Here is a 21,117-nt window from a genome sequence, read left to right as displayed (position 1 = left end):
GAGAAGATGGGGAAGAGCTAGGGCCTGGGGTCCCTGCCCACAGCTATCTACTCCCTCCCCTTCAGGGCCAGGTCCCCTGCAGGAGGCAGCCAGGTGGGTGCCCAGGTGGGAGTCCAGGTGCGAGCCCAAGTGGGAGCCCAGGAGAGAGCCCAGGTGAGAGCCCAGGTGGGAGCCCAGGTGGGTGCCCAGGTGGGTGCCCAGGAGCCCAGGTGACATAGCCCATAGCTGGGGCTCAGCCTCCTGACCAGCTCAACTCTCAAGGGGCTTCAGCAAATACAGGGTATGCCTAAAGTCTGGACACATAGGAAATCTCATTAACTATGTATATTTTCAACAACATTTTGTTTAATTAGCATAAATGAAATTTCATAGGAAGACACAGGAGACACATAGAAAATCTCATTAATAAATTAAATTAAATTAAATTAATTTCATTAATATGTAAGATACTTCCCAATAGCTCATGAAAGCTTTTATTCCATAGGAAATTGTCATGGCTAAAATTTATGCTAATTAAACAAAATGTTGTTGGAAATTTCATTCATTTCATTTCTTGAAAATATGCTTAGTTAATGAGATTTTCCCTGTGTCCAGACTTTAGGGACACCCTGTAGAGCTTGGACTGCCATCCCCCCGACACATCCTACATACTAATCCTCAAAGCCAAACTCGGGCCTCCATGCGGGACAAAACAGGACAGCCAGGGGAGGGACAAGAGACAGACAAGACAAGTGAGCAAAGGGTCAAACCGCTGTGCCCCAGCTCACTGGAGCCAACCCTCAGAACCGCCTGATTCTGGTTAGTATTCGCATATCAGAATTAATTATTATTGGTAATATTACAGATCAGTTCCACCAACTATGTACCAGGCACTCTGATAAATGCTGGAAGTCCTAGGAATCAGTAAGAAATTACTAAACTACTCTGGATAGATTCTATTTAACACTAGTAAGCATATATGTACATAACATAATACATATTTTAAAAAATGTTCAAGGACACTGTAATTATAATGACTTAAAATGGACCTAGAGAAGGGAGAGAAAATCCACCTCTCTCCCTGAATTGCCTGGGTGGGGGACAATGGGTACAGAATACTGCATATGCTCTTAGGTCTCGCTAATGGTTTTGCTTTTATCTCTGCTTCTTTTTTCTCTGTGTGGGAAGGGCTGGCTCACAGGGATGGGGCAGGGATCTGTTCAGGAATGAATGGGGGTAAAAAATACAAAAGGCAGTGACAGAAATTAAAATGTTAAATTTTTTCAATAAAATAAAATTTTTAATAAAAATTTAATTTAAGAAGCATAAACAGGTAAAAAAAAAAATGAATGAAAGTAGAGTCCCCTAGAAGGACAAGCTTCTGCTCTCACCAAGATGTCTGCCGTTTGTCCTTTCTTGAGGAGTGTCCATGTGCCTGGCACACGGTAGATCCCTCCTCAGTCCTCAGCCCTCCCACCTGCATGTGAAAAGAGCCCAGCCCTGGTGGGAGGGCAGAGACCTGGCCGACAGCCTTGCCTACCTAAGGTCCCCAACTCAAGGGAAATTGAAAACCATTTTTAAAAGGACATGGCCACATTTCCATGCGTAGCTGTTTCAGCCAGGCCCCAGGGGGGCCGGGACACTCCTACTACCGCCTGCTGAGCAAAAGGCACAGGGTTCTAGGGCTCCCACTCCCCGGGACCTGGCATTACCACCTCCTCCAAAGGGGAGGAAGTCAGAGGGACAAACGAGCAGGGGCAGCCCCTGCCACACCCCAGCCCCCTACCTGGATGGCATCCTCAATAAACACCACGGCCTGGTTGATGCAAAGATCCTGGCGGGCATCGGCAGCTGGACAAAGAGGAGAGAAATCGAGTCACAGAACGTCAGAGCTGAAGGATCCCTGAGGGAGGGGGCATCTAGACCACCCCCAGTGTTTCTACAGAGGGGGAAACTGAGGCCAAGACTGTCATGGAAAGAATGCTGGAGATGAAGTCAAGAGGGTTGGATCTGAATCCCAGCTGCAATATTGCTAACTGTGTGACCTGGGACAATTGCCTTCCCCTCTCTGGGCTCAGTTTTCCTCTCTGTAAAATGGGCTGATCCCAAGGGTCACAGAATCACAGAATCTGGAGGTGAGTGAGACTTTGGGGCCATCTAGCGCGAGGAGGAAACTGAGGCCCCAGAGAGGGGAAAGGCCACAAAGTCCTTGGAGTCCACCTAGGCCTCAGTTTAGAGATGAGGGAACTGCCGTGTCCAAGAGATTCAATCCCTTGCCCAAGGCCACACAAACAGTATGCATCTGTGGCAGGATTTGAATCTGGGTCCTTTGAATGCACAGGCCCACAGTGTCCCCTAGCCATACAAGCTGATGTGGCTATAGTTAATGCAGCTGCTAAGAGGGAGAGGAGAGACTTGAACTCAGACCTCCCGACCCTGAGCTCAGGCCTCTTTCCAAAGCGCCACATGACCCAGGCTGACCATGATTTTTCATGGGAACTTTCCTGCGTGCGTAAGAAGGAGGCCAGAGGCCTTTGCTCTTCAGGGTGAGCTCCTGACAGACCCCCGGGAAGGGGCCCGGGTCACTCGGGGCAGGCCGAGGGAGGCAGATGGTTCTCAGAGCAAAGGCCTCACAGCAGGCCAAAGGAGCCTTTTGGCTCTACACCGTGGGCTGGCCAACAGCCAGGAGACAGCCTTGACCAACAGCTCTGCCCAAACCAGAGTGAGTCACTCCAGGGCAGCGTCAACTTTACTGGAGTATCTGGCAGAGCCCGCTCAGGAATGGCCTTCCCCCAGCGGGGAGGCGAGGCCCCTGGATGCTGCCAGCCTGGGGATCTGGGCCAGCGCTGGCTGAAGGCACTGCTGCTTACCATCCATGTGACCCCAGGCAGTCCTCCCCGCTCTGGACAATGACAGGGCTGGCCCAGGGCACAGCTGCCCAACACTCAGCCACGCAGCCGACACTGCCCGGGGCTGCCCAGACCAGAACAATGCAATCGGGAGAGCGGGGGTGGGGGGCCTGCACCCCAAGGATGCCCCAACCCTTGGAGCCAGTCAGGGGAATGCGGTGGGGGGGTCCCACAAGTGCAGATTATGAAAGTAAGAAGGAAGCCCCGGGGATGGGACCTGGGGGGTGAAGGAGCCCCCTGCCCAGCACAAAGCTTTCAGGAGGCAGCAAAAGAAGGGCCCGGCCCATGATCGTGGCAGCGTGCCAAGGCAAAACCCCATCATTCCATGCCAGGTACATCTCAGTGAGCTCATAGGTACAGATAAAAGACGACAAGCCAGGAGCTTTGAAGATAAAAAAAAATGAGAAGGGGGGAGACCTAAGCAAGAGAATGGAACCACAGTCTAACACCAGGGAGGGCCAGAGCCCAGAGGAAACAGGGAAGGAGCGGGCAATTTGGGAAGAACTGGGAAAACGCCCAGTCTTCACTTTGGAGAGCTGGGCAATGGAGCTGATGGGCAGCTGTTCTTGGGAGAACCTGTCACTCCAGTCAGTCCAAAGGCATGCAGGGCTGGGGGGCTCCCAGAAACTCGACTCTCAGGCTCCCAGCCGTGTTTCCTGAATACGGCTCAGGTTAGTGGCTGGCCCAGGAAGGAAGCTGTCTCTGAAGTGGGGGGGGGATATGGAACCCCCACATGCTCAAAGGAGGCTCATGAGGCTAGCAGGTTTTGCCCAGGGAGCCTCCATCCACCTCCCAGATTCCATTGGGCTCCTGACCCACAGTGCCGCTCTGGTCAAAAATGTCATCCCCTATGGCTGCTGAAAGTCTGTCACCAGACCCGGCACTGGGAGCCTTCATGGGGCACCCCCTCCCTGATTCTCTCTAAGGGTTGGGGGACCAGGAACTTGGGGTTCTGCTAACGGGATCAGGTCAGACTTCCGAGGGCTGAGTCGCCTGTCCTCTCTCCCAGAAGGTAATAGGGGGCCATAGAGATTCCTTAGCACACACTTAGCAAGGGATGGACTGGAGCAGGAATAGACTGAGGCAGGATGATCAGTGGCCACTGCAAGACTCCAGGCAAAAAGCAAAGCAGGCCTGATGTGGGGGTGGCTGTTCATGGAGACATGGAGAGACCAGAGGAGGTCCCACCAGCCCACATGGAGGAACCAGGTGAAGACGTTAGCTCGTGATCCATAAAGAGATGGACGACTCAGCCATCACAGACTTACAGATTCACAGCCGAGAGAGAGCCCAGAGCTCCCTAGTCCAAAGACTGACAGGCTCAGCCACAGTCACCAAAGGAGAAAGGACCGAGGCTGCTGGACCTCAGGGTCCCTTCCAAAGTAGTCCCCTTCACAGACTGCACACTTATTGCAAGAAAGAACAGTCATTCTGGCCATTGATGAAACCGTTAGAGAACAAAGAGGGACCCAGATGATGAAAAAGTGGGAAGAACAGAAGAGCCATTCCCCAATGGACAAGCATGGCTGCTTGTCACCGTCTGTCACTGCCCCATCCTCCCTCCCTCCCTTCTTTTCCTTCCTCTTCCTTCCTTTCCTCCCTCCCTTCCTCCCTTCTTTCTTTCCTTTCCCCTCTTCCCACTCCCTTCCTTCTTATTTTTCCTTCCTTCTCCTTTCTTTCCTCCCTCCCTTCCTCCCTTCTTTCTTTCCTTTCCCTTCTTCCCACTCCCTTCCTTCCTTTCCACTCTCTCTTCCTTCTTCCCTCCCTTTCTCCCTCCCTTCCTTCCTTTTTCAGAGCCTAGTTCTCCCTGTACCCCCAGGCTAGAAGCACCCTAGTCATTCCCAGACCCAATCCCCCTGTTGACTGAGCCAAAAGCTTGGACCTGGGCTGGTCTTCCCTCCACCCCAAGAGGCCTGACCACACTGGCAGGTACACACAGATCCCCTGTGTGTGATCACCCAACCAGCTTTCACCCCGCTGTCACACAGACCTCCTGGGCTCAGGGCTCCAGCAGCCTCTGCCTCCCCAGCAGCACAGATGCCAGGTGGGCACCACCATACCCAGCAAACAGGCCATTTTCAAAGGAAGAAATCCAAGATTTCAACCATGGTTTGTAAAAAAGTGTTTGAAAACACTAAAGAGAGTTAAAGCAACTTTGAGGTTCTACCTCACACACACAAGATTGACAGAGAGAAGAGAAAAGGGAAATGCCAGATGCTGAAGGGGCTCGGGAAGAGAGGTCCAGAAGGCTTGTTCCTGGGGAGCTGTGGCCTAGGCCAGCTGTTCTGGGAAGCCCATCACGACTGAGCAGAAGACTGCCCCAGCCCGACCACCAGCTGATGGCCCACACCCCCAAAGGGGCCCAAAAATACGGCCAAAAACAACTCAGCAGCTCTTCTGTAGGAGCCCAAATGGGAAATAGAGGGTGCCCACCTCTGAGGACGGCCAAACAAACCATGGCCTCCGAATGTAGAGGAATATGGTTGCGCCATAAGAAATGATGAAATGTTCCATGTTAGAGGAAACAGAGAAGAACCCTGTGAACAGGGGGAACCGTCCATACCACGACAATAGCACCATAGAGAGAAACAATTCCAGAAGCCACTGGAATGCTGACCGCAGTAATGCTAACTCATGGTGCGGAGGCCCGCAGCCGGAACAGGCCCACGCTGCCAGCCCTGGTCACTGGGGCTGGTCTTGGCAGCACGGGGGAGGGCTCTGGGCTTGGGCTTTTCCTCTTTTTCTAATTTGTTTGTGGAGGAGGAGAGCAGGAGGGAGAGAGCTGCTAGCTGGCCAGCATCAGCTTCTTTTTCTGTTAAGGGAGTGGGAAGGCATGATGCCTCAGCTGGACCGTATGGCCCCTCACTCACCTCTTGTGCTTTGGGGTCCTGCCCTTTTGGGCTGGTCTAAGAACCTGCCCAGGGCAGAGGCCCAAGTCCAGGGCATGAACCACCTGAGCCCCCTTGGTTTGCAGGCCAACAGAAGGGATGGCACCATCCACATGGGCAAGGACTGTCTTCTCCAAGTCAGAGGTTCCCTGGGGCTCTAGCAAGTCCCACATTGGCTCCCAGTCCCTCAACACACACACACGTACACGTACATGCACATGCACGCACACACGAACACACATGTATGCACACAGGCACAGCAAGGCACACACGTGCACATGCACATACACGCATGCACACATACATCATCACACATGCATGAACCCGCGCATATGCACACACGGGCATAGTCATGCACACATGCATGTGCACATGCATACACATGTGTGCACACACACATGCACGCACACACACACCTTAGTCCACTCCCTGCCCCAAGCTCCCAGGGTCCAATGTCTGCACTCTGCCACCCCATACTTAATCCTGCCTTCTCCCTGCATACCCCAGGTTTCCTGTGTCTAAATCTCGCTATCCCATTCAGACTATGGGGAGGCCTAAGGACACACTCAGAGGCCCCAAGGGTCAGGCCAGTCTTCTCTCCCACATGGACTGCAGCCCCTAGACCAAGGTTGGCCTGTGAAGGGTGTGAGGCAGGGGGAAGGAGGAGTGGGGGCCGTTTCCCACAATACCCCTGGGAGATGGGGCAGGGAGGGTGTGGAGGGAGAGCCTGGGGGAGAGCTCAAAGCCATTACAGGGAGGAGGGCCTGGCCTTGCAAGACATGGACCAAGGAAGGGCACAGAGAGCCCAGACACCCATCAATGGTCTAAAGTAAGAGGGGTGATAGGCTAAGGTTAGAGATGCTGGGTTCAGGCCCAGACTAGAGCACCCCCAGGGTCCCTGCTAGCCTGGCATGTGTTCTATGGCACAGACTGCACCATTAGAAGTGAAAAGTGCATGCCTCACCCATAGCAGGTACCTGAGAAGCATTGTGGGAAGGATACTGGCTGGACAGCCAGATAGGCAGCGGAAAGGAGCGGTGATTACTAAGGCAGACAGAGGTAAAGTGACCTGCCCAAGGTCACACAGACTGGAAGGGCCCGAGGCCACAGCTGAACTCAGGTCTTCCTGACTCCAGAACTGAAGCAAGACAGCCTCAATAATACGAAACTGATTCTTGGTGCTGCTAAGTGTTCAGTAAATGGGCTGGCATTCCCTTACACAGCAGGGAGTGGCCTTCGGCCCACACTGCACGGGACCCTGAAGGCAGGGGCAGCCATCTGCTGACCAGCACACACCCAGCCTCCCTCCTTAACCACGTGAGAGCCTCCATCCAAACTGACCCCGAGCCACAGAAGCGCCCGCCTGTGCCCTGGGGCCAGAAAATGCCCTTCTCTAGTGACAGCCTGGCCAGCAGGCTTCTATCCCTGTCTGACACATGAGGAAACTGAGGCTGTGACAGGGCCCTCCCCGAGCTATGGGGGGCAAGCCCCGGCCTGCTGTGTGTGATGAAGAGGAGCTCAGGTGCCTGCTGCCCAAGGCAGGTGGTCTTCATGGGCACCCAGGTGGGGTCTTGTCATGGCCCAACATCTGCCGCCTGGCTGCGAGGTAAGCAGCAGGCCCTGCCTGGTCTCCAGGCCCAAACCCAAGGCCAGCACACACCAACACCATCCTCCCACCCAGAAGATCAGAGAGAAAATGTTCCCAAGGTCAGTATGAGGTTGGCTCTTAGGCAGGTGCTATGGAGGGACAGAAGAGAAATCTCTGGAGCCTGCCCTCTGGGGCTGACAGTCAGGCTGGAAGCAGAAGGCATACCCTGCCAGAGTGGGTACAGCCTGTCACCATGTGCCAGCCCTTGGGGTCCAGGCAGAGCATTCCGAAAGGCCAGGAGAGCTTTCTAGAGACGGGGCTCCAGCTGCATCTGAGGGGGGAAGGATTCGTGACTCATAGCACCACAGACTTCAAGAAGGAAGGAGCCTTGGCTGGCATCGGGCCTAACGTCTCAGCTTACAGATGCCCAGAGAGAGGAGGACACTTGTCCAAGGTCACACAGCAGCCGGCTGGTAGAGCTAAGAGCCCATTCGCTCTCTGCCCCTACAGAGTTCACCTTCTCACCCACAGGACTCTGTGCCTCTGATTAGTCAGTTGGGGTAGGGGGCATCCCATGAAGTGGGATTTGCTGCCTTCTGTCCGGCCCCAGAGGGAGAACTAACAACACTGGCTAGAAACTGCAGGGGCAGGCTCAGGACAGGAGAATTTGCTGACAGTTAGATCTACCTTGGGAGGTAGTGAGGCTTCTGCTCTTTGGAGGCATTCAAGCAGAGACTAGCTGACCCATACTGTGGATGCAGGGAAGAAGGGACAGAGGTCGGACCAGACTGATCCCTTTCTAGGTCTGAAGTCCCAGCTGGATCAACGTGGGGCACATCAAGACCACAAGGGAGGCTTCTAAAAACACCCCCCAGCAGCCACATGTTTCCATCCCAGGCTGGGCTCCTTGACTTGCATGATGCTGTCAGGACGAGCGTCCCCGGAGCCCTCGGGCAGCAGCAGCACCAAGCCTCCAGAGACAAGGAGGTGCCTGGCCAGTTCCTGCCCGCCTGCTGGCCAGCCTTTGGGCCTCAGCCTGTCTGGATCTCAGGCACAGAGGCCATCACCAGGCCATTCTGCCCCACAATTCCAGCTTGGCGGCACTGACCAGGGCTGGTGACCCCTGGGTACAGCCTAGGGGGGCCATGGGTCACCTCTCAGTTTGAGGAAGCATCAGAGGGTCAGCTCAGCATGTACAAGCCAAGTGTACAGGAAGGAAGAAAAACCATGGACCTTGGCCTAGTTCAGAAGCCCAGCTCAGGGCTCAGTGTGTGAGACCTTGGACAAGTCTACGTCCTCAACTATAAAATGGCACTCCTTCTCAAGCTCCTCATTCCGCCCCTTCACCCTGGATATCCCCCAACGCTCTGCCCTGGCCCCTCTTCTCTCTGTGCCATCTCCTGTGCTGATTTCATCAGCCCCAGGGGTTCAATCGTCATCTCTAGACAGAGCTATATATCCAGCCCTCAGCCTTCTCCTGAGTGCCCATGCTGCACTTCCCATTGCCTCTCTGGAATCCCCAACTAGACACAAAGCAGAACTCCTGCCCTTGCCCCCAGGCCATGCCCTCTTCCCAACTTCCCTGCCGCAATCTTGGGCACCATCATCTTCCCTGTGGCACATGCTCCCAGCCTCGGTCCTCTCTGGCCCCTTACACTTACCCACGGGCCCAGGCAGGTGCCACATCTTGCTGTTTCTACCCTCCTCTCCTAGCATCTCTCATACACATCCCATCCTCCGAATTCCCAAACCCATCACCACCCTAGGTCAGGCCCTCATCCCCTGAGGTCTGGACTGCTGTGATAACCTTCTGGTCGGTCTCCCGGCCTCCAGGCTCTCCCCTCTCCCATCCATCCTCCACAGAGTTGCCAAAGACAATTTTCTAAAGCCTACACCCAGGGCTCCAGACCCATTAGACAGGGAGGTCCCATGCTTACACTTAGTAAGTGTAAGGAATATGCAGTAGGCACTTAATATGTGCATGGTGCATTGATGGGAGCTCACAGGATAATAATAAGCTCATGGATCTAGAACAGAAAAGCATGCTATGGACTCTTAACTCCCCTGCCTCATTCCCACAGGAACTGTGACCCAGGTAGGAAGTCTGGGGCAGGGTTTGAACCCTCTGAAGCCAAATCCAGAGTTAGCTAACACGATTTCTAAGCTCCCTGCAACCTCTGCGCCATCGGGAGAGAAGGTGCTTTGGGGCTCCACCCCAGAAATCTCGGGGCCTGCCATGGCTCAGGGTGGGAAGGTCACCAAGAAAGGGAAGAGAAGGAACAGAGCTGAGACCTGGGAAAACCATCCTTGGCAAACACTGAGTACCTCCAAATGGCCGAGGGAGGCAGGGGGAGGGAGGGACTCTAGGAGGCTCCCATGGGGCCTGGGAGCCTGTCCGGCTACGCTCAGGAGCCTCCAAAGCAAGGGGTGCAAAGGTCAAAACTTGGGGGTGTCTTGCTCCAGGGGCGCCGGGAAGCTGCAGTGGTGCACGCGTTATCTAGAGACCTGCCATACACCCACTGGGTCCCCAGAGACAGAAGAGGTCACAGACTATCCAAGCTGGGTGGAGGGGACCTTGCCAGCACAGTCGGGTGACCAGAGGACCCCGAGCCCCGGCTTCGCACCATGGGCCGTCAGAACTGCAGGGGACAGCGTCCAGGGTTGGGGGGGAAGTGCCTCGGGACAAAGAAGAGAAAGTGAGAACTGGCGCAGACCTCCTAGCTGACCCAGAGCGAGAGGCCGGCCCCGGACTAGGCTCCCTAAAGGGGCGCATGAGGAAGCGCCGCCGCCCCCCCAACTTTGGGTCACTCTGGCCGATCCTGGAGCGGGTGCAGGGGATGTCCAGCACGCCCCCTCCCTCCAGCTCAGCAGGGGGTCGGGTGGGCCGGAGGAGGGCGGGGCGGCCGGGGGAGGGGAGCCGGTGCCCCTGGCCAGTTCTCCCGCCCCTCCCCCTCCCTTCCCAGGGCTGCAGCCCTTCCGCTCTGCTTAGTCCCAACAAAGTCCGTTCTAGCTCCCGATCGCCGCTCTCCTGCCAGGCCCCCTCCCCGCCGGTGCCCCCAGCATCTGGGCCCCGCCCCACCTGGGCCCCAGCCCCAGCTCACCTGGCTCGGTCGGGACGCCGTACGAGCGGGCGGGGCCGGGGCCGCGGCCGCCCAGAGCCCCGTCCCGGGCCCCCGAGCCCGAGCCGCGGGGGCTGCGAGCCCCGGACAGCAGCGGCTCGCTCTCCTCCATGGAGCCGCCGAGACCGAGGCAGCCTCCACGCGTGTGCTCGCCGCCGTACCCCCAAAGCCGCCGCGGAGCGCTGTCCCCGGCTGCCACTCCACCTCCCTCCCGGGCCCAGTCTGGGGCGGGGCCGGCCCGTGACGCGACGGGGCTCCCCTTCTGGGGCCGTCCAATGAGCGCGGGGGGAATCCCGTGACCCGGGAGGCGGGGCTGCCCCGGCCACGCCCCCAGGCCGGGAGGGGTCCCCCGGAGCCCCCCAACCCCGCGGAAGCGCTGTGTAGGCTGAGCTGGGGCAGGGGGACCCGGGAAGTCCCCTGGAACCCGGCAAGGCCGGAGCGTCAGCCCCCGGCTCTTGTATGCGGAAACTCACTAACTAGTCAATTACTGAGGCCGGAGCCTGAAGGAGGGGATGCGGGCCTGGACTAGGGGGACTGGGGGGGGGGTGGCATCCTGCTGGAGCCTCGGGGTCTCACCTGCCCCAGCGCAGAGCCTTAGAGCTGGGGCGGGGAGAGGGGACGGGGATGGAGGGGGAGGCAGAGTCAGGGAGCCGTGGGTGGGCTCACCATCGAGACTTTTGTGTGCCTTCGATTTCCTGTGTGTAAAATGGCCTGGTGACAGCACGGGAGGGAGAGAGGGAGGAAGGGAGGGAGGGAAGGAGGGAGGAAGGAAGGAAGGGGGGGAGGGAGGGAGGGCAACTTCATTGCCCTGTGGGACCATTCTTCTGATGTTGGGAAGTTTTTCCTTGTGTCCTTCATTTGCTGTTGACAATGCCAGGGGGCCATCCCCAGCTGTCTTGCCACAAACCAAGTTCTGCTGTAGGCTGCTGGGTGGCAGAACAGATTGCATACTGGAGTCAGGAAGACCTGAGTTCGAATTTTACCTCAGACACTCACTAGCTATGCCTGGCCAACTCATTTCACCCCGTCTGCTGCAGTTTTCTCATCTCTAAAATAGGAATCACAATTGCACCACCTCCCAGGATGATTGTGAGGCTCCACTGGGGTCCTCTATATAAAATGCTTTGCAAACCTTAAAGCAATATATAAATCCATGCCATTATTATCGTTATCATTTTTATGTTGAAATGCAGTTAAGTTCTCTAGTTTCAGAGGAAACTGTCCAGAAGTGAAGGATGGGGAGCATGAATTAGTACCACAGAGACTTAGAGCTGAAAGGGGTCTTCAAGATCATCTGGACAGAAGGAAACCTGCCAGGTGGATGCTCAGCCCAGCCCCAAGGACACATTGCATTTGGTCACTCTGTCCTGTCTACAAGCAGACCTCAGATAGTGTGTTTTTACAGACCGGAGGTGTCTGGCAACCCTGCATCAAGCAGGTCCATCAGCACCATTTTTCCAACGTCTTGCACTCATCTCATGTCTCTGTGTCCCATTTGGTCATTCTCACAATTTTGAGCTTTTTCATTACTATTCTATCTGTTATTGTAGCAAAAACCACACTGGTATCCCCAGGATGGCTGCTAGCACAGGCTGTTAGATCTGCTTTACTAGGAAAGAGCTGTTCAAGGGGTCAACAATCTTTTTAAATTACATTCACTAGTTCAGGGGAAAAATCAGCATCCTGGGCTTCAGAGAAAATACAAGCAGAGAAATAAAGACCAACAGACGAGGCTTCTCACTGTCTGAGAAAATAGCATAGATCAGCAGACAGATCTGACCAAAGCAATACATACACAGTTACCAGAGAGAGAAACACCCACATCTGGAATTTTCAAAGCCAGGGTGCTCCTTAACGGCTACTCAGAGTCTCATCTGGCCAAATCACATGGACATTCTTCCAGTGAGTGAACCCCAAAGGAAAATGCTAACCTCAGAGTATATATACCCTTCTTCAGGGTCATAGGTCATCACAACCCTGTGACCCACTGACTAATTGCAAATTAACAAAAGGTATGGGCCTTTCTGAAAAACAAACCTCCCCTAATCAAGCTTCCTTTAATAGGCTGCATGTGAGGCCTATTATGGGGGGGGGGGGCAAAATCTTATATCCCATTAACATTACAGTTATGGTGATCTGGGATCAGTGATCTCTGATATTGCTATTGTAATGGGGGGAGGGAGACCACAAATCATGCCAATGTAAGACAGAAATTGCCATAGAGAAGCTAAATGGAGCTTTGTGAACCTGGGCAATTCATCTATTTGCCTCAGTTTCCTCATCTGTAAAAATGGGAACAATAATAGCACAAACCCTTCATCAACTTCCCTCTGTGCTCCCCCCTCTCACCCTCCACAGCAGCTGTTCCAAGCCTCCTCTTCTGTCTTCAAACCTCCCTCATCCTCCCCTACCTCTCTCTGAGGCCCTCACTTCATACTTGATGGAGAAAATAGAACCCATTCACTGTGGACAGCTCCTACACACTACTCCCTCTTCTCCACATTTCAAAGCCTCTTGACATCATTCCTTGCTATCTCTTCGTTTATTTATGTCTCTAATAAGGATTCAAGGATTAACATTTATTTAGTCCCTACTGTGTGACAGGAAGTGTGCCAAGTACTGGGGATACAGAAAGAAAAGTTTCTCTCCTTGAGGAGTTTCCTAGTCGATGAAGAGATGGTCCTTTTCCCCGACAAAACCGTCACTTCTCTATGTGTCCCTGATCTCCTCCCCTCCTCATCTGCTTCTCAGTCTGTTCTTATCTTCCTTCCCAGCTACTTATAGACACACCCAGGTCTCCTCCATCTCCAAAAAATTATCATGAGACCCTATCATTCCCTAGAAGCCTAAAGCTCTCCTACCTTTTGCCTCCACTTCCTCTCTCACTCTCTTCTAAACCCCCTCTAACCCAGCTTATAATTCATCACTCAATTGAAACTGCTCTGCCAAATTACCAACGGTCTATGAAAAAAGTATTTCTAGGAGCTCTTTGTAGTGGTAAAGAACTGGAAATGAAGAGTGATACTCATTCACTGGGGAACAGGACAAACAGGTTGTGTTGTATGAATGTGAAGGAATATTGTTGTGCTGTAGGAAATGAAGGGGATGGATTCAGAGAAACCTGAGATGCCTTGTACGAACTGATGCAATGAGATAAGCAAAAACAATTTATATAGTAAAGACAACATTGTGAAGACAACTCTGGAAGACGTTAGCATTCTGATCAATGCAATAATTGACCACAATTCCAGAGAACCGGTGAGGAGCCAAACTGCCCATCTCCTGCCAGAGATCTGATGGGCTCAGGATGCAAAGTGAAATCATTTGGGACAGGGCCAATGCAAGAATTTGTTTTGTTTGCCTACACATATGTGTTACAAGGATTTCGTGTTTCTATTTTTCAATAGGGGTGGGGAAGGACAGAGGGACAGAAAATAGATTTTTGTTCATTAAAAATTATTTTGAAAAATGATTATCACTTAATTGCTAAATCTAATGGACTTTTCTCAATTCCCATCCTTCTCAACATCCCTGCAGTAGTGAACACTACTGACCAGCCCTTCATCTTGGTTTTTTGTTCCTCATGCAATATTAGCCTTCTGGCTCTCCCCATGTCAGTCCCTTCTCCATCCAACTGCCAAAGAGATCTTCCTAAAGCCATAGAGAAGTGAGGTAGAGCCATGTGACCTGGGGCAAGTCACTTAATCTTTTTGCCTCAGTTTCTTTTTCTGCAAAAATGGGAATAATAATCACACCAACCTTTCAGGGTTGTTGTGAGGCTCCAATGAGATGCCTAAAGTACTATATAAATGATAGTTTAGGTCTGACCACGTTACCCTCCCCTACTCCGTAACTGCCAGGGACTCCCTATTACCTCTGCGGTCAAATATGAACTCCTCTGTTGGCTTTAAAGCTCTACCTAACACAACTCCTTCCTTCCTACCTTTATGATCTTCTTCCACCTTACTGCCTTCCAAATTGTGATGATAACGTGATGTCCCCTATTCAAAGTCATCTGTATTCATTCAGTTGGTTGTGATTTGATGAGTATCAGTGATTTTATCTGTGAATTAAACAGAATAGAATTAAGTTTGAAGTAATTATGTTAGTTGATGCTGTTATGACAAGAGTTATGAATGATTGATCTGCCATGTATTGTTGATTCTATTAACTGTGTTGATTTATCAACTATCAACTATCATATTGTTAGCTTGACACAGAATAAGAATGTAATTGCTGCACTGCCCCCCACCCCTCTCCAGTCTGTAACATGTTCTAACAAGGTTCCTAAGCTGCTGTAATACCCCATCACCCCTGTGAATCACTGTGAATCACCCACTCCCTAGTGACCTTTCCTTCAAACCCATGACTTCCTCGGTCTCTAGGATACTGTTGGTCAAACTAAGGTCTTCTGACTCATGAAAGACCTTGAGATGTTATTGAAAGGGTCTCAGGACCTTTGGAAAGCACCTCCCGAGACAGTCTCTGGAAGACCTGTTGACAAAATGCTGACTGATGGCCATTGCCCTTAACCAGTCAGAAGACTGCTGCACTTCTGGGACTGACCGATCATGGATTGTACCCCTCCATTCTGGTTTGGCTCTCCCTCGATGGCTATAAAAGCAATTTTTCCTCAAGCAGAGGAAAGGTCATGAGGAAGAATTTAGTCCCAATTAGTCAGGGACCCCGCACTCCCTGAGAAGCTGATTAAACTTGCTTGGAGACCTCAGTGACTTTCTTCCAACCTCTTCCCTTCTCACTGCCCATCTCCCACGGCTGGCATACCCTCCCTACTCACCTCCAAGCCTCAGGAAAATCCCGACTCCTACAGAAAGCCTGTCCTCATCCCCCTTCATGCCGATGCCTTTCCTAGGAGACTGCCACCAATTTACCCCATATAAGTGCGTTTGTGCATAATTGTTTGCATGTCCTCCACCCCATCAGATTGTGAGTTCCTTGAGGGCAAGGCACTGTCTTTTGCGTCTTTTTGTATCCCCAGCACTTAGCCCAGTGCCTGGCACACAGTAGGCACTGAATAAATGCTTGTTGACTTGACGTGGCTTTGTTCTCTTCCCACCTTCTGACCATATCTTCTCAGTCTCCTTTGTTGGGTTGTTGATCTCCCCTAACTCTGGGTGAGCCCTCTTCTCTCTGCCCTCTATAATTTCTTAGCTATTTTGTCAGCTCTCACTAATTCAATTATCATCTCTCTGCGGAGGATTCCTGGACCCATAGATCCAGTCCCAGACTCTCCCTGGTGCTTCATTCTGCATCACCATTTATTTTCTGGTTGAACTTTTCAAACTGAGTGTGTCATAGGCACCTCAAATTTAACACATCCAAAACCACACTCATGAACTTTCTTCCCAGCTTCACCCCTTTCCTACTGCTCCTGTCTCTGCCAAGTACACCACCATCCTTCCAGTTCCCCCCCCACCCCCAATCTTCACAGCCTGGGTATTATCCTGGCACTTCACTCTTCTCATCCTACAAATTCCAACAGGCGCCAATATTTGTTGATTTTACCTCCACACAGGATCTCTTGTGTCCCTTCTCTCTGCTCACACAGCCATCACCCAAGTTTGGGCCCTAATCATCTCTCCACTAGATTCATAGATACATAGATACATAGAGATATACATATGTATTCACACACATATATGTATATATACACACATATACAATAGCCTCTTAAATAGTCTGAATGAATGAAAATTCTTTGTGGTTGGCAGGTGGTTGGTATCCTAGGCCAGTAGAATCTTCCCTTTACAGAACAGCTTTGGAATGTAGGTAGCGGCCTTCTCACCCCTCCTTTAGATGTCTCCTGGGGCATGACTCAATGGCCCTCACTCAGAAGTGTTTGGAACCCCTTGAACTGATAGGGAAAGGTCAGTGGATGGAGAACAGTTCCCCAGGGTTAATTGCCTCTGAGGGCAGAGTCCAAGAAAGCTCTTTCCAAGCCTGCTCATTCGTGGTTCAGTCATTAACTAAGGTTAATGGTCTGAATGTATGTGGTTGATCCTTTCCCTGTACTGGACACACATGTGAAAGAGTCCTCAGCAATGTACAGAGGGTTCCTGCCTCTCGGCAGGGTCTCTGCCAGTGAAGATGCAGCCGGTGGAGACGAGCCTTAGTGCCCAGTCTCTACACCCCAGATCTGGCTTCCATGCCCCCACTCTCTGCCATATTTCATGTCTTCTTTCAAACTCCTTAGCTATGAACCAAGAGTCTCTGTCTCTTCATCTCTCCTATAATCAGCTGCCCAAGGCATACACAGGTGTCCCAGGCACCATCTTTGGGACGAAGCTTTTCCTGAACTCCCTGACCACTAGTACCCACCAGACCAATAACAAAAATAACAATAGGTAACATTTCTATAGCATTTACTATGTGCTAGGCAGTGTGCTAAGCGTGTTATCATTATTTGATTCTAACAATACCCCTGGGAGGTAGGTGCTACTATTATTATCCCCATTTTACATATGAGGAAACTGAGGCAGTCAGAGGTAAAGGGACTTGCCCAGGGTCACTACAGCAGCAACCACACTGGCATACCCGGGATGGCTGCTAGCACAGATTCTTAGATCTGCTTTACTAGAAAAGATGGCTGTACAAGAGGTCAACAATCTTTTAAAATTACATGCATTAGTTCAGGGGGGATATCAGCACCCTGAACTTCGGAGAAAATCCAAACAAAGAAAATAGAGAAAATACAATCAGAAAAATAAAGACCAACAGACAGGGTTTCTAACTATCTGAGAAATTAATACAAATCAACAAACATACCCAACCGTCTGACCAAGGCAATACATGCATAGTTACCAAAGAGAGAAACACCAATATCTGGGTTTTTCAGAGCCACCGGACTGCTTAACAGCTACCCAGAGTCTTATCGGGTCACATCACAAGAACACTCTTCCAATGAGTGAGCCCCAAAGCAGAATGCTACCTCAGAGTATATATACCCTTAATAGAACCAGAAGGCATCACAACCCTTGTGACTCAGCGCCTTATTAGAAATTAAGAAAACGTGTGAAAGTCTTCCTACAAGCAAGCCTCCCCTAAGCAAGCTTCCCTTAATAGCCTCCATGTGAGGCCTGTTAATGGATGGGAAGATCTTATATCCCATTAACATTATAGTCACACAGCTAGGTCTAGTCACACATAGCTAGTCTGAGGCCAGATTTGAACTCAAGATTTCCTGACTCCAGGCCTGGCACTCTATCCACTGTGCCACCTAGCTGCCCCAGTATTAAATACTCCCTTGTATTTAACTACTTTGTCTTATATTTATATTTATTAACTTTATCCTGCATTTCTTTTTGTATTTACTTGTCTTCCCATTAGAATGTTAGCTCCCTAAGAGAGAGGATTGTTGAATTCTTTATACTTATCTCCCCAGCACGCAACCCAATGCCTGGCACATAGTAGGTGCTTAATATATATGTGTTGGGTCATTTGCCCAGTAGTCACCAAATAGCCCCAAGTCTAGGGTTCCTTGGTTTGGTTTTGTGTTAGGATAATGGTGATGATATGCCAGAGAGATGCAAAATTTAGAGAGACACGAGAAGACTCAAACCAAAATATAGAAAAGAAAATGTATAGCGTGACTGGTCCTGGAGTCAGAAAGACATTAGTTCAAATCCAGCCTCAGATACTGTGTGGCCCTGGGCAAGTCACTTAACCCAGATTGGAAGAAGGAGAAGAAGAAGAAGAAAAGAAGGAGGAGGAGGAAGAAGAAGAATGAGGAAGAGGAGAGGAAAATGGAGCTGGGAGAGCAGAAGACACAAGAACCACAATTATGTCAATGAAAACAGTGCGTCCATATACACTCATTGGGGCCACTTTGCTGCGCTAAGCTCTGGGTGACACCGTTTTAAAATAACAGTAAATGGTGGTCACCGTCTGATCCACTGTGACGACCACTCTTGGTCCTATGGGGAGATAAAAGATGTGACTGATTGCATCAGAATGGTGTGGAATGGTGAGTGTCCTCCCTAACATGGCCTTAGTGAGCAGAGAATTCAGAGAGACATTGGCTAGAAGGAGGGCAAAAAAGTGAGAGGAGAGAGGAGTTAATGAGAAGAGACTTCAATAATTTTTTCTAAGAAAAGAGTGAGAAGTCTGGAATATGTTGGGGAGAAGCAGAAAGAGGAGCAACCTGGAGAACAGAGAGGCCTCTTCTGGTATCTACCCATGGACCAGGAGATGAAGTGAAAGAGAGCTGAATGTTGGCACAGGAATCGCTTCCTCCAAAGCCCCGGCAGAGAAGCCCTATTCTATGTAGCCTGGGAGTCAGGAGGTCTGGGTTTCATTGACAACCTTGCTGTGTGGTCTTGGGTAAGCTGCTTTGTTTCCCTGGGCCTCAGTTTCCTGCCTTGTAAAATTGGGGGACTGGATTAAGGCCCTCTCAGCTCCTCCCATCTATGTTCTAGGAAGTGGGGCTCTCTGGGTACATCGCCAATGAGTCAATGAACAGAGCACCCCAGGAGTTTTTCCTTCAGGTGAAGCCAACATGCCCCCAAGACCTACACTATGCACCCCATAACACAACTGTAACTCAAAAATGTCCCCCTTTAGCGAGTGCCCTAGGAGGGCAGCAGATGGCAGCAAAGGACGCTTTTGTCTCCCTCCGTCCTGAGGATGCCTAGCTGCTATTTCCTTGGAATCCAATACAAGTATTTACAAAAGCTTACTGGGCGGAGTTCTTCTAGAAAGAAGAAAGGCAAAGTATTGAGAGCCCTTGGGAAAACTGGCCAAACTCTTTCAAAACCAGATGAAATACAACCTCACAAGCAACCGAGCCCAGTGGGTAGAACGCTGAGCTTAGGGTCTGGAGGAAGGACATTCAGATCCTGACTCAGTTACCAGTGGCCGTGAGGCACTGGGCAAATCACCACTTTTCTAGACCTCAGTTTCCCTATTTGTAAAATGGGGACAATAATAACACCCACCTCCCAAGGTTGTTGTGAAGATCAGGTGCCATGTTCAATCTCCTTGAAAGCATTTGACAACATACCTGAAAACACCATGCTAAAAAGCATGGGAACAAGCACTTGCTTCACTCCATCGGCGACCGAGAAAGCATCATCCACTATCCAGAACCCAGGCAAGCATGCCCATGTGAAGTTGCTGTACAGTGCTAATGAACTTCTCTGGGCAACCCAATTTGGACATAATTTTCCATAAGCCCTCACAACTGACTGTATCAAAGACCTTGTTCAGGTCTACAAGCGTTGTGTATAGACCTCTCTTCTGCCCTTGCCATTTCTTCTGGAGATGTGCAGTAGAGGGAAAGAAGGGAGCCGGATGAGCATCGTTTGAACCTTACTTGAATCGGATTTGGCTCAAAGAGGGAGTCATATACACACTCAGCTGGGTACAGCTATCTATCTTAGCCAATAGGGAAGTAGAAGCGGGAGGGGAAAAGAAAAGGGGGGCCTGGTAGAAGGGAGGGCAAGTTGAGGGAGGTGGTGGTCAGAAGCAAAACACTGGGGAGGAGGGACGGGTGAAAGGAGCGAGAAAAAGAAAAGGATAAAAATCCCCTGCTTCACCCCACAGGTAAGGCAGGTGTGGATCTCACCCTGCAGGCAAAACACACACATGTACAAAAACTTTTGCAAAGATGATTCCACTCGCCGTTGGTACATGGAATTTGTGCGTGCTTCTGGATAACATGAAATCTAGAAGATCTCAAAGAACAGTTCTTATTGAGAGGAAACTCAGCAGGTATCACATCCAAATAGTAGCCCTGAGTGAAACAAGGCAGGCAAATGAAGGTCAGCTTACCGAAGTCACGTTTTTCTGTAATGGCTGCAGTGAAGGGGAGGACCATGAAGCTGGCATAGGTTTTGCAATCAAAACTAATCTAGTCAACAAGCTTATGTGCCTGCCAAAAGAAGTAAATGACAGACCCGTGTCAATGCGATTGTCACTTACAGAAAAACACTGTGCCATCGTCGGTGCCTGTACGCCCACTATGACAGACCCTGATGAGGTCAAAGAGTCGTTTTATGAAAACCTAGAGATCCTTATCTTCAATGTACCAAAAGAAGACAAGCTTATAATTCTGGGTGACTTTAATGTAAGAGTAAACACAGACTATCAGACGTGAAAGGGAGTCTTTGGGAGGAATGCAGTCAGAAACAGCAACGGCCACCATCATTTACTTCTGAAGACTTGTGCATTTCGTGACCTCATCACCAATGCTGTCTTCCATTTCCCTAAACATAATAAAACTTTGTGGATGCATGCTCACAGCAAACATTGACATTTAGTAAACTATGTCATTGTAAGGACATGAGAGACAGGATGTAAGAGCGATGAAGGGGATGTACAGCAATGTGTGGCACAGAGTGATGAACTGATCACAGACTTATCTTCTCCAAGATAAATGTTTGCATTCAAGAAAGGCAGCAGCTGGGCAGCCAGGTGGCACAGTGAGTAGAGCGCCGGCCCTGGAGTCAGGAGGACCTGAGTTCGGATCCGCCCTCAAACACTTATCACACACACACACACACACACACAAAACCTGGCCACGTGACCTTGGGCAAGTTACTTAACCCCAATTGCCCTCCAAAAAGCAAAAAAGAAAGAAAGAAAGAAAGAAAGAAAGAAAGAAAGAAAGAAAGAAA

The 21,117-nt window shown here is 51.0% G+C and overlaps 1 protein-coding gene across 1 annotated transcript in view; it reads right to left on the bottom strand.

Moving 5' to 3' along the window:
* TPCN2 (two pore segment channel 2) overlaps positions 1 to 10,701 on the bottom strand; it is a 39,009-nt gene extending 28,308 nt beyond the window's left edge. The window contains exons 1-2 of the mRNA XM_069066537.1: positions 10,466 to 10,701; positions 1,766 to 1,830 (exon numbers count right to left, since the gene is read on the bottom strand). Coding sequence (XP_068922638.1) covers positions 1,766 to 1,830; positions 10,466 to 10,595 — 195 coding nt within the window. The 5' untranslated portion in view covers positions 10,596 to 10,701. The remainder of the gene's footprint in view (positions 1 to 1,765; positions 1,831 to 10,465) is intronic.
* Positions 10,702 to 21,117: the final 10,416 nt, after the last annotated feature.

This window comes from Petaurus breviceps, unplaced genomic scaffold, assembly GCF_028583685.1.
Source record: "Petaurus breviceps papuanus isolate PSGF00001 unplaced genomic scaffold, PetGlider_PUasm1.0 90721, whole genome shotgun sequence".
NCBI lineage: Eukaryota > Metazoa > Chordata > Mammalia > Diprotodontia > Petauridae > Petaurus > Petaurus breviceps.
Note: the sequence above shows the minus strand (reverse complement) of the source record. Positions and strands in the feature narration are given on the sequence as shown.